Here is a 13981-nt window from a genome sequence, read left to right on the forward strand (position 1 = left end):
AATGAATCCATAGTACACATATTTTGATTATTTTCCATATGTGTTCTGTAAAAATGCATATAATGCCACTTTCAGATTGCCAGTCCTTGCAATTTCCCGGGTTTTCCAAGCTGGGTTTTTGCCGTGTCACAGAGCATCCCAGCTCAGAGACCCCATTCAAACTGCACCTTGGACCGGGTAGACCGTGATGATCGTGTTCACACTGAACACTGGTCTGCCCGGAGCTCCCTGGCAACATCACATGTGGAGCTCTGATTGGCTTCTCTTCTGTTGATGTTTATTTATTTTACTTTTCAATGGTGTTCGGTGAAACCTGGGTTAAAAAAATCAGGGTCGCACCATTCACACTGCAGGCGACCCAGGACTGACAAGGGAATAACCCTGCAAAAGTCCCGGGTCTAATTGCACTGACCCCCTTTCATGCTGAGCCTCTACCTGGGTCGTCGGAACTTGCCTCTGCAAAAACCCAGGTTTTTTAGGCAGTGTGAATGGGGTATAGTTCATTCCAGTGCTGTTTATTTAAAGTAATGTTACGGAATATTTTGTTATATTTACATAATGTTCGTATTAGACCTTGAGATCAGTAATACTGGTGTCATCTGTGGGCCCTATGTAATATATAGAGCTCACTCTTATCCTCTTAATAGCAGTTGAGTACAAGTTACAGAATAGATTGTAACGCACTGCTTTGCCAGGATAGAAAGGACTCCTAAATATATGAAATGTAACTTTTATGTTGAGGCTCCATTGTTAGGAGATGGGAGGTAATATAGTTGGAAATATTAACCTCTAAACTGTGTCTGGAAATTGTTGAAATTACTAATTATTTTTTTCTCTCAGTGATGTTCTAAAACAGATTAGTAACCTGCTTTCTTACACCCTTAGTATTACAGTATTTAGTATTACATTGTGTTATTATTTCCCCAGGTTTTGGCTTGGACAGCAGCGCTGTAAGCATTCAGTAAAGCACCTTCCCACTGTGTGCAGTGAAATATTGCATTTGACAAACTATGCCACCCATCCCATTAACAATCTCTCCAGACATAAGCTGTTTGTTAAGCTTACACGTCTTCCACAGTATTACATAGTAAGTGCTCATCCTTCATTCAATATGTATTGCATTATGTAGCTGTGTAGTACATGCTTGTCAGGTATATGGCTTCTGTTTTAGTTTTCAGTGATGTACTCCTATGCACCCTAAAATTGTACTGCCTCCTGCACAAACTAAGCGTCTGCCTTATATCATTCAATGTAATACAATTGCAGGGATACAAAGAAGATTCATATTCAGTGTTTCCTGTTAAATCTATTGCTCATGTGGTTCATTGGGGCAAGTGTTGTAGAGGTCCTTCAGAAGTCACTAATTCAATCATGCTGCCAATGGTTATGTTGATTCAGTCCAGTGGTTTTTTGTTTTCTTTTTTTCCTTTATCTCTACTTTGGAAGTAAAACTCAATAGCCCAACATCATATCGAGGCTATGGCATGCAGAGGAAGAGCTAACTTTTTTTAAGTCGTTATTGACCATTAGCCTATTGGCAGGGCCTATACATACTGTGTCTCATTGAATTATGTGATAATTGATTTAACAGTAAGAACATTAATTCGTTTTTTATGTGTTGTGTATGGCAAAATGTACTGCCCTATATATTTGTAATTGGAGAGTTTTTTCACATCCTTACCCAACTTCCCCTCTCACTTATGAATATAAATGACCAGGGCAATATAAATAGTTAATTCACTTTAGATTCGCCACAGTTCTATAACTGCTGGTATCTGTTTTTCTGTTGGATTTGATATTTGTGTGGTACAGTGTTCTCTGGGTCAACTTACAAGACTTTCCACACTTAACACATAGATGGAGTACTCATTAAGGGACAGTGTTAGGGTCTTTGAGGTTGAGAAGTTATATGAAAATATGAATACATGTCTTTGCACTACTTTTTAATATGCACCAAATCAATTTTAATTTTAGAATTGCAGAACTGAAGATTAAACTGACCATGAAGTACTTTGTATTCTCTGCACATGTTCTGCTAACACATTTGTCTTAAACATATAGGTAGTGGAGATGTTTGAGGTTGCTGGCAGCCCGACAGAGTTGGAGTATAATTACCACTTCCTGTCTGTCAGTCACACAGAAGGGGAAGATAGCCCACCTACCGCTCTTTTACTACAGCGATTCAAGAGAAATATTGAGGAGCTGTCATTTGATGGGACGTGGCGGAAGCAGGGGAAAGCTGGCTGTAAACGCAAGGTATATTTTTACCTCTGTGTATTTTGCATTGTGGTTTAGCTAATATATTATGTGAAATATATTCAGTGTTCCAGTAATATGTGAGAATTGATTTACCAGTTATGTTAAACATGTTCTGTTTGTCCAGGCTTGCTATATGTCTTGCACATTTTATATGTCTGCAACTGAGTTTCTACTGTGTTGTCACTTCCAGCTTTCTGGGGATCAGGGTACTCCAGAATCTAAAAAGCCAAAGCGGACGGGAGAAATGTGTGCCTTTAATAAAGTGCTTGCCCACTTCGTGGCCATGTGTGACTCCAACATGCCGTTTATTGGCCTTCGGTCAGAAGTATGTTTTCATCAAATGTACCTTTTAAAATAACAATTTCTCTTTCTTGCCATTGGGGGACACTGTGAGACATGGGGTATAGTAGTGGTAAAATAACAGTTTTCATTAATGTATTTAATGTTCATGCTTAGCTTTAGCGTTTTAAAGATTTGCTTATTTATTGTTTATGGGGAGGGTAATTTCTTGAGTCCTTGGACGGACATTAAGGAAACTTTTTGTATGAGAACCGAGCTACACTATTTTAAGTAACTTACCTTGATATCTCCATATGGAAAGGCCAAAAGCAATGTGTCTTCTTTGCTTTTCAGGGAGCTCACTTCCAGGTTTGGGTTCTCCTTTCCTCCCAAATCATGGCTGAACCCATCAACTTCCGAGTTGTTTTTGGGACTTTATTTTGATGTGATGCTCCTTCTCCAGTACAAGCTTTTCTAATATACACACTTCTGGCCATCCATTGCATTAGCATCCTGTACTGCGTGTCAGTGGTTGGGGACCATGATCTCGATCCTACTAGCGGTTTCATACGCAAAGTTTTACGTGTGCACCACAGACACTAACAACCTACTGGGATGTTTGGGGGCGGGTTTCCTATATCTCCACACCCAGGATGCATGGTCCATGGGGGGTCAGTCTTACCAATTTTATTAACCTGGAGCATAGGGCCATCTATGTGTCCTTGAGCTCCTGGACATTGCTGCTCAAGAGATGGCAGTTAGGTCCAAACAGACACTTGCAGAGACCAGCACATGAATGAAGCATCTTGCAATGGGCAGAGAGAGTGTTTTGTTCCAGCTATCATTCAAGATCTATATTACAAGGTGGAGACAAATAATAAGCACAGTTCCTGAGCCATTCACATATGGACCCAGACCAATGGTCCCTGCAAGTGTTTTAGGACCTAGTGCAAATCTTGGACTCCCAGGAATTAGAACTTTTGGCCTACTGACTACATCCACAAACTCCCTCACCATGGCGTCAGGTTTTTGGACCCAGGAGCACTCTCGTAGATGAGTTTGATTCCATTCTATTTTGTCTAGCCCCTACCTCACTCTCAACTCTGCAGGTGGTTTGGTTCATATTGTCCTGGTATGCAGATCTTGTCAGTCTCAGTTTTTCAGACTCTGCACCTTCCTCTTCAGCTAAACCTGATTTTCAACCGGTTACATGTGAGACCTGTTTCCCTTTCATTAGAAGTCCCTACTCTTTCATTGGGAGTCCCTATAGTGGTCTCTTGTAAAATTGAATTGGCATGCCTGGTTTTTATAATCTATCACACTGACAGGCATATATGGACAGTCAGTAATAACACCATATGGTTCTATAGAAAGAAGTGCTAAGAGGAACTTTATTTAGCATTAAAGTTGGTTATAGGCAGTTCGAACACCGTTTTAGATTGACATGAAAGGGAGAGCCCTTGTAACCCTGCACTAGATGATGATATCTAGGTCAAGTTGCAGAATCTAGCTATGTTTGCTGTACTGTAATATTTACTGCTCTCCCTTTGAAATAACTTTTGCAGTTGTCCAACATGGACATTCCACATCAAGGTGTCCAGATAGAAGGGGATGGTTTCAGTCATGCTATCAGAATACTAAGGTAAATTGAATTTTCAGTTATTTTCTTTAGCAATATTGCATATATGGAACAAGAGATTGTCTATGGCATAATATCGCCACGAAGGGACTCGGCCTCCTGGCAAAGTTAATCTGCCAAAACCACTGCCACAGCAAAGAACCTTTCTACCAACTAGCTTACAAGTTTGAGGTATTTTTTACAGCAGCAGTAGTAATGTGTGTGCTACAGTCCAGTTTGTGTGTACACAGTGTCTTATAGGCATATCATGAGCCTTATCGATACTGATAAAAGGTTAAGCAAAGAAAGAGATCAGCTAAACCATGATTATCGGCTTGGCCCCAGAATCGCATGGCAAGACTACACCTCAAGCTATTTTTACAATTGTGGAAACATGGCGTTTACATTTCAGTGCCCCTTCCCTATTGCGGTCATCCATGTACCCCCATATAACTTGTCTGCTTCTACTCTACTCTGAACACTATAGTCTAATTCCCAGTGGTTAATAATCACAATTAAAGACCTGAGACCAACCAATTAGTATAAGATGAGTTCAGCATGTTTAGGACAGAGATAGTCTGCAAGTCTTTAAACTCTAGTTAGCTTAACTATAGGAGCATACCGGAGCTAGACAGATGATTATTAGTCAGTATGATAAGAGCTTGCAGCACCTGGCTATTACATAGATAAGCTAAAAAGGAGAAGAAAACAACAAATCAACAATATTTATTTATTTTTTTTTCTAGAATTTTAATTAATTGCATTCTGGAATCTTTATTCCTAAATCTTTGTATGTATGTATATGTGTATATACAGAGATAGATATATAGATAGATCTATCTTAGATATATTGATATATAGAGAGATATAAAGATATAGATAGATATATATATCTTACTCCTTTTTTTATTCAAAAGAATTCCTCCATGTAAAGGAATATGTGAGGAAACGCAGAAGGCGCTAGAACAGTCGCTTCTTGATTGCACTTTCCGACTGCAAGGCAGGAATAACCGAACATGGGTAGCAGAGTTGGTGTTTGCAAACTGTCCTCTGAACAGTGCTGTCTCTAGAGAACAAGGTAGGATGCATTCCTTCACACTAATTATAGTTTATTATTTTCTTAGGAGTAACAAGTATTTTATTTACAATTTTTGTATTTGCAGGCACAACAAGACACGTATACCTGACATATGAAAACCCCCTCTCAGAACCAGTAGGTGGGCGAAAAGTAGTAGAAATGTTCCTAAATGACTGGAATAGCATTGCACGATTATATGAATGTGTATTGGAATTTTCACGCTGTTTACAAGGTAACATTTACATAATGATCATTTTCACATGGCAACTTTGTTTTAAGTGACTAAACTAACTTTTATATTTTTTTTGTTCTCCCCAAGATATACCTCCTCACCTAAATCTCTTTTCTGAGGTCCGACTGTACAATTATCGTAAGCTTATCCTGTGCTATGGGCAAACAAAGGGAAGCTCGGTAGGTGAAAAACTATTTTTATGTCATGCCACTTTAACTTTTTTAAGGTGTTATGGGCGCAGTTCATTTTACCATATTAATAGTACTAAGAAAGGAACCACATTAATATATATATATATATATATATATATATATATATATATATATATATATTTATATTATGTATATTTTTTATGCATATGCAGTTTTAAGATGTTTTCTTCCTCTCATCTTCTGACTGCATCTGTCTAATGGCACTTACATTCTGTGCAAAGTTGGGGAAAACTGATACATCCAGAAGTTTGATTGACACTTAATCTTTTCTCTTTTTATGTTCTAACTTTTCAGTTTCTTATCCCACATTGCAGATAAGTATTCAGTGGAATTCTATCCACCATAAATTTCACATCTCACTTGGGACCACTGGGCCTAATTCTGGTTGCAGTAACTGCCACAACATCATCCTTCACCAGTTGCAGGAGATGTTCAACAAAATCCCAAATGTGGTGCAATTGTTACAGGTTTGTTATTATTTTAGTCATTTTGAAAGTACATAATTTGCTATTACTGATTGCTGTTGCATGGTAAAAATGGCGAGCTGATTAAAGTCAAGAGTGGGGGACATGGAATGTTTGTCATTTCTTAGTGCTGGACATCAAGACCACATGCAAGGGATTGTGAAATATGCACTATATAATACTACAGACCTAACCTTTTAAGTCTCCCTTTAGAAACATAGTTATTGCCAGTTACTTTATTTATAGCTTAATTCTAAATGTCTCTTGGCACTTTTGGGAAAGATAGTGGCATTTTTGCCCGAATACTTGAATTTTATTTCAGATGTATTATGACATCCTGTATGTTGAATGGACTTTTTTCTTATTTCAGATTTTAATAAAAGTTTGCACAATAATAGTTAAACACAAAAAGAGAAACAACCCCTTAGAACACATTCACGCATCAATAAACATAGGACTGATTGACAGGGGAATTGTGGCAGCTCTACCCTACCAAAACTTCAGAATAATCATTCAGGTGAAGAAGAATTGTGCGTGCACTCAAGAATCCCAGGCTTTAATTCATTTATTGAGGCAACCTCTTGCCATATATGCTGGTTTAATAAGTGTAATTTATCATTTTATTCCACTGCATTAAAGAGTTCATAGAGAGAGGCTTTGAGCTTAACAGTACTAGCTTTTTAGAGTAGAACTAATCTGAGAGACCAGCAGTGAAGGAATGATACATAGACAAGAACTCTGCAACTAGAGAACAGATTGCACAATATGCAGAATGTAGCTTCATTAGCAGAGCACCTATAACAGGAAGGAGAAGTAATAATCTAACAGGGCTGAAATGGTATAAGTTCTGTGAAAGATTTGCTTTGTATCAGCTATGTTCTTATATAATCAGTTGCTAGAAATGACAATTGGCTATTTGAAGTAGAGACGTAACTTACTGCCTTGAGAGGCTTGAGAAAAGTATAAAATACAGGAAAGTAGGAAATTAAGACATGTTTAAGCAGCAGGACTTTGTCATTCTACATTTAGAAGAGGACTTACATCAGGCAGTGCAAATATCAATATTGTTTTGCCTTTTTAGCTAATCATCTTTTTAATTTTTTGTAACCCAACAGGTATTGTTTGATACTCAAGCTCCTTTAAATGCCATCAACAAGCTTCCAACTGTGCCGATGTTAGGACTCACACAACGGATAAACACAGCCTACCAGTGCTTTTCTATACTTCCCCAATCCCCTACGCACATTCGCTTGGCCTTCAGAAATATGTATTGTATAGACATTTATTGTAGAAGCAGGGGTGTGGTGGCTATTCGAGATGGAGCTTACAGTCTCTTCGACAATAGCAAAATTGTTGAAGGCTTTTATCCAGCTCCAGGATTGAAGGTGTGTAAAATGTTCTAGATCTTGTCTTTTTTGGGGGTTTTTTTGCAACTGTAAATGAACAGTTAGCAAGACTATCTTTACCAATTATTATTTCATCTAGTTTAGAATTTAACAGCCTTTAGTTTTGAAGCTGTTAAACTGCAAGTTGAACTTTAATCGTGTGAATACGATTTGAATTGTGCTCAGCACAGTGTAATGTATATGTGGGGCCTCTCTCTGACAATCTTCTGCTAATTTCAAAAGATATTGCAAGATATGCAGGAAGTTTGGACATGGGTGTATGCACATTCTAACCCCCACAGTGACTAGCAGATATCAATCTTTGCATCCACACCAGACATTGTTTTTTCCTCACCTCTCCAATGCATAAGCCAGGACTCAATAGAATGAGGTACCACTCTTTAGACTTCCCAGACACCACATGGTCACAAACTCTTCAGTAGAGAATCTTTGGCCATGACTTGACTTTGGTTTTCAGGAAATACAGAAATGTGTCTGGATACATTAATAGCAAAGCATTTTATAACATGGTGCATGAGAACTCTAATGGCTAAAGTAAGCAGTTGTGATACCAAAAGAGAGATGCTGCCCCCATTTCCAGTGCTAGGATTTATCCAGCCCTGTGCTAGACTTTGTTCCACAATAGGTTCAGACCACAAATCCTGTTTCTCTTCAATGTTGGAATTACGAGACAAAGATAATTAGCAAATTGAGTTGAACATATTTCTGGAATTTAGGTAAATTCCTGCGCCAGGAAGTGTATATATACCTCTTAATATTTATATTAACAAATATGAAGGGAAATTTTTTAAAAATGGAGAGTCATATGTTGACATTTTCTGCTCTGAGAACACAAAGTAGGTAATTACTTAGCATGCTATTGTTTCTTCAGTACATGAACTGCACAGATCGCTCAGTCGTATTCTAAGTTCCATATAATTTCATAGTGTTTGCAAAATGTAATTTAATTTGCATAGCTTTCAGCAATTGTTTTGTTTGTCTTTTGTATCATGGCCATTATTTAGCTGCATATATTTAGGAATGTTTTCTTTCTGCTTGTAGACTTTCTTAAATATGTTTGTGGATAGCAATCAGGATGCAAGGCGACGATCGGTTAATGAAGATGACAATCCACCATCACCTATTGGAGGTGATATGATGGACTCCTTGATATCCCAGTTTCAGCCTCAGGCACAGCAGGTAATTGCCATATGTGCAGAAGCTGACATTGTTATGTATCTGCTGGAGTGCACAGTGTAAGCCATGTTATTTTGGTTGTCCACTCTTGGGTAAATGTTTGAATGCATCTCTTCTATACATTCACAGTTTGCAAAGCAGTCTGGAGCATCAGGTGCTTATCCACTTACATCTCCTACATCTTACCACAACACTGTTACACCCTCTCCAGTAATGATGCACTCTCATTCACCAGGTGAGATGTTACTTCTGCTCTTTCTATTTTTGGACAATAATTATCTACTTTGTAAGAGAGTTTTTGAACGCAGTACATTTCCTTTGTGTGTTACATCTGAGGTCCTGGACAATGCTGGGATGAAAGAGCAGCTGAAACCAATTAATCAGATAAAGTAACCTGCAAAATGCACAAACTAACAAATATAAATATTGTAAATAGATATACAGAGCCCTTTTGAGCAAGATATGGCACATGTAGGAACTGTTGTTACTTCCATTAAAAGTAGAGAGGGATCTGTTAAAGATTTGAATAATTTTGGGGTCTTAAAATAGAAAATAACATCCCTAAAATGGCGGCGTGATACTAAAGAACACTGTGTAAACGGAAGGAGTTTTATTACTTAATCTTATCTTAATTATCACTTAATTTATTACACAGTATCTCTACATGATGAGGGGTCCTAATTAAACCCCTCTAATAGAGAGATGTACACACTTTTTTACATGTATATAAATCTTGTACTCTCTCAATTAAGAGATCTCCAGAATTATCCCTGCCACACTATTTAACAACCAACAACCCGTTTCTGTCCCCAGAGAAATACCTTCTGGACAGTGTGCACAAAAGTTGTGAAACCTAAAATTTCTGTTTGTCACTCATTATTGATGTGTGATCTTCTGTGTTGGTCTGGGATAATAATACAACTTAAACGGCCCTCATCCTTGCTTAGTTCATAAGCTTTTTCAAAGGACTGTATATACTCACTGTTGACTTATTCACTGCTGCCTCTCTGTGTTCAAAACAGAACTGCAGTGTAAGTACTAGTTCCTTAACTGTACAGCAGCAGCATTGTAATACATTATTATTTGTCCTTCATCAGGAAACTTGCAAAGTTCACCTAGTGGTGCACTCAGAGCACCTTCCCCTGCATCTTTTGGTCCCACTCAGTCTCCTTCCTCCCTTGGGATTACAATGGTTCCAACCTCAAGCTTTGCTAGCCCTCATGGTGAGTATGTAATATAGGGATCTTGTGTTTTGTTTAAATTTTTTATTTTTATATTTCAGACCACTTTGAAAAGAATATTGCATGTAATCTTAGCTTTAGGGGTTACTTTAAAGTGTAAATATGTAACGGTTTCCAAACTCAAAAGTTTTTATTGCTGAAGTGACATCAGAAGAAACCAAAATCTTTACACCATTTGCAACCTGGAAGTGCCACCACTTCTACATGTTATTATTTTTACCTAAATATCAGATTAGATAATATTTGCCTTTATTAGACAAATCTGTGTGGAACTTCCTTATAAGGAAAGATCACATATTGGAGGTACGGTGGTACGTTATTGGACTGCACTTTCTTCAGGAACCAGTACTTAGACTAAGTTGTTTGCTACTCTCCATCAAAAAAAAAAGTCGTGGATGGGGCGTTCCCCCATAGTTTTACCCCTTGTATGGATCAATAATAAAGGTTACAACATGACTGTTCTGACCACTTCAATTTGTGCTGATCTTAAACTTATAGGTAAGTAATTCGGTAGCGATAGCTTCTAAGACACTTTATCGGAAAGATGTACTTTTGTCTTATTGTGTCTAGCACCAAGGAAACATTTGCTAGACATAGTTTTAGGCTATCCCCCTGTAAACCTCTTTGCCTGCTCTGTTACTTTTGGTTTTTCAAACTGGTCAAGCCCCTAATAATGTAATTACCACTAGATTTGTCTACACTATATAGTCTGGTTAGGGGATTATCAAATTTTACTATGAGTAACTTGAGGTTTCTGGGTATATAAAGGACTGTGGAGAAGAATGAAACAAAATGATTACTAAATAGGTAAAGTCCTATAGTAAGTAAGCATGTAATACATTAGTCTCTAAATATTTCGATATGAAAAAAACAAATAGTATGTAAGGTTTATAGAATTAACAGCATAACATCAAAAGTTTCCTGAGTTTAGTTTTTGATTTGGTAGATTTGATATGACTTTGTTTGCACCCTTTTGGTGTTCTATGTGTAGAGTTGTAAGCCAGGTATGGCTGCATGTGATGAAAAGCCTTTTAAGAGACATTATAGGAATACTAGTTGTCAAAGTAGGGAGGAAAATAATGTTGATTTGTTTCAGTAAGCAAGCATGTGGATTTTTTAGAATGGCTTAGCTGATAAGTGACCTCTACTTTGAATAGATAAAAGATTAGTAAAAAGGGTGCAGCAGTTTGGATGACATGGAAGGGTTTATGTAAGCCCTATAGCATTGATTATTGAATGGCAATACTAGAGAATTGTGCCTTGCAGTCCATGAGCTGCATTTATGATTTGGCTTTAAAAAGTTGGTTATGGTTGTAAGAATGTGTTGTAGGGTATTTTTTTGTATGCAGCACGGTATAATTTCTTTTAACCTTTCGTCCTTACAAATGACCTGGTTTTCCAACGTTTTTTTTTTTTCTGAGACCGTTGCCTGCTCCATGTCTAAACAATCGGCAGTTGAGGGGCAACAAGCAGGTCTTTCTCAAGGAGGGCACTATGCAAGATGATCGGCCTATAATATTTACACACACATGCGTTATCTGCTTGTTGCACCAACTACTGAATGACCCAATCTGTGAACATACACCCATGTGTGCTGTTAAATTATCCTTTGATTTAGTTGGTCAAATTTACCCATATGTGGCCAGTAAAAGAGCAGTGTCATTTTATAATGATTCGCAATTGTAAATAGAACTAACATCTACAGTATGGTAGGTAGTAAATAGTTGTACGTTCTCCAAATTGAAAGGACAGTCACAGCCATTTAAAAAAACAGGTATTTTGGGAGAAGATATTTCACACAGAGATGTGTTTCTCTGGATGCTTGTCCATGTGAATGGAAACTGCCTAAATTGGCCTAATTGGTTATGATTTATATGTCTTTAAAGTTGGCCACATGTTACATCGCTGCAGAGTGCCTTTGAGACTGTTCGAGGCACTCCGCGGCGATGTAACATCGCAGATTTTTCTTCACCCCACCCTCATAGGGTTGCGAAGAGAAATCCACGATGTCCAGGTACCGGAAACCGCGCGCAGCTGCGATGTTCAGAGGAACATCGCGACTAATTGAATATGCCTGATATTGTTGATCTAAGGTCATCTTCCAACAATGTTTAGCAACTTGCCCAATAATGATCTGATTGGCTTTAATTATTCAGGTTATCATCAGGTATCACAGTTGTTTTGGGCCATGCTGCAATTCTGGCCAATTACTATATTTTACCTAAGATATTGCAGAGTGTGACCAGCATTAGCATCTATAGACATCAATATCTATTGACATCCAGAGGAAAAATAGAATAATTGAAAGGCATTACTTGCAAATAAGCTTTTGATTGGCATATTTGTACCCTTGTTTTAAAATCTGCAGACCTATATTGTTTTAACAAATCCTATTTATCAGTAAAATGTCCCTTTAAGTCCATATTGACAGTGGAGGTAATGTGATAAAATTTCATTTTGCAACCTGCACAGGTACATTAGACCCTAGTTCTCCGTACACCATGATGTCACCCAGCCAACGTGCAGGGAATTGGCCAGGGTCTCCTCAAGTGTCTGGTCCTTCTCCAGCAGCTCGCATGCCTGGAATGTCACCAGCAAATCCATCTCTACACTCTCCTGTCCCTGATGTGTCTCACTCCCCTCGAGCTGGAACAAGTATGTTGTGGTTCCAATCATGCTCTCATTTAGTGAATCTAGTATATCGCTCTACTAGAGCTACTTCAGAACAACTATTGCATATTTTATTTTTTTACTACATATTTTTCTTTTGATACTAGCAAAATGTAAATGCATTTATCAGCTCACCCAAAATGTATTCACAGTGACAGGTAAGATGAGGAATTGATCACAGATTGAACAAGATCAGAAAATATTTGTAAAAGTCTATGATAGAATTAACTTCAGAAACGTGCAAAAAAAAGTTTTCGTACAGTTTTCTATTTTTATCATGATACATTTTATCGTGAAATTTAAATAGGCCAAAAAACTGAACAAAGCAAAAATTAGGTATCACATAATAAGAGATCGCTACTTAGTTGCCACCATGTATTTTTTCTCTAATTCAATTTTAGCATGAATACTCAATGACTGCTAAAGGCTATAGTCCTTTCTCTGTGATCAGTACCAATGTGTGGAGATAACTAAATGCTAGGAATTGTTGCTTCTATTTTGCTACTCTGTATATTGACATATGGACTGTGGTGTCAGAAGCATGTTTTATATCGCACATACCACAGGAACAGGTAATCTTATATTGCTCATGCATTTTTTTTTTTGTTTTTAAATTGCAGCCAAAACATGTATTTAACAAATTACCAGCATTTAATTGGTTTGGTAGAAGTTGCTGCAAGTATCCAGTGCAAGTAGCTGAATTATACATCCTTTTTAATTTATTTATTTTCTAGGCTCTCAGTCAATGCCAACAAACATGCCTCCACCTCGCAAGCTACCTCAACGTTCTTGGGCTGCCTCCATCCCTACAATCCTCACTCATAGTGCCTTGCACGTTCTCCTGTTACCTTCTCCTACACCTGGATTAGCCCCAGCACTGGCAGGCAGCTATCTGTGTTCTCCTCTTGAAAGGTTTCTGGGCTCTGTTAACATGAGGCGGCATCTCCAAAGGATAATCCAGCAGGAGACTGTACGTAAAGAATTTTAATGTAATTTACACTTTATTTGCCCATAACTATTTTCATATTTGTTCTCAGTTTGTCACTTGATATGAAGATCCTCCTTCTACACAGCACAAAGATAAAGGAACACAGATATGAGATTTATAGATATACAGGATTCTCTAAATTAAACAGAAATTATGTTTGATACCATATCATTGAAACCAGATTGAAAAACTATGCTGTACAAAATGTGCCATAAAGCTGAGCCCAAGTGATCACAATATCTGGAATGTTATCAATAGCCTCTATGTTTCAGTGTGGAAATAGCAGCTTGACTCCCAACAAAATGAGGAAATAAGAAGAACCTTATTTGGTGGGCTCATATTTGAGGAGATGGCGTTG

At 37.7% G+C, this 13981-nt stretch overlaps 1 protein-coding gene across 3 annotated transcripts in view; it reads left to right on the forward strand.

The window, feature by feature from the left end:
* The window catches only part of MED14 (mediator complex subunit 14), a 47239-nt gene that overhangs the window by 24337 nt on the left and 8921 nt on the right, over positions 1-13981 (forward strand). Inside the window, exons 13-26 of one of the 3 annotated variants that reach the window (XM_075196410.1) lie at positions 928-1087; positions 2062-2256; positions 2450-2584; positions 4104-4180; positions 5074-5234; positions 5320-5466; positions 5554-5645; positions 5993-6145; positions 7258-7527; positions 8590-8727; positions 8854-8959; positions 9822-9947; positions 12438-12620; positions 13370-13624. In XM_075196410.1, the coding sequence (XP_075052511.1) occupies positions 928-1087; positions 2062-2256; positions 2450-2584; positions 4104-4180; positions 5074-5234; positions 5320-5466; positions 5554-5645; positions 5993-6145; positions 7258-7527; positions 8590-8727; positions 8854-8959; positions 9822-9947; positions 12438-12620; positions 13370-13623 (2197 nt within the window). In that variant the 3' untranslated portion in view covers position 13624. The remainder of the gene's footprint in view (positions 1-927; positions 1088-2061; positions 2257-2449; positions 2585-4103; positions 4181-5073; positions 5235-5319; positions 5467-5553; positions 5646-5992; positions 6146-7257; positions 7528-8589; positions 8728-8853; positions 8960-9821; positions 9948-12437; positions 12621-13369; positions 13625-13981) is intronic. The other 2 variants (XM_075196407.1, XM_075196409.1) reach the window with 2 other exon arrangements.

Source organism: Mixophyes fleayi, chromosome 2, assembly GCF_038048845.1.
Source record: "Mixophyes fleayi isolate aMixFle1 chromosome 2, aMixFle1.hap1, whole genome shotgun sequence".
In the NCBI taxonomy this organism is placed as follows: Eukaryota; Metazoa; Chordata; class Amphibia; order Anura; family Limnodynastidae; genus Mixophyes; species Mixophyes fleayi.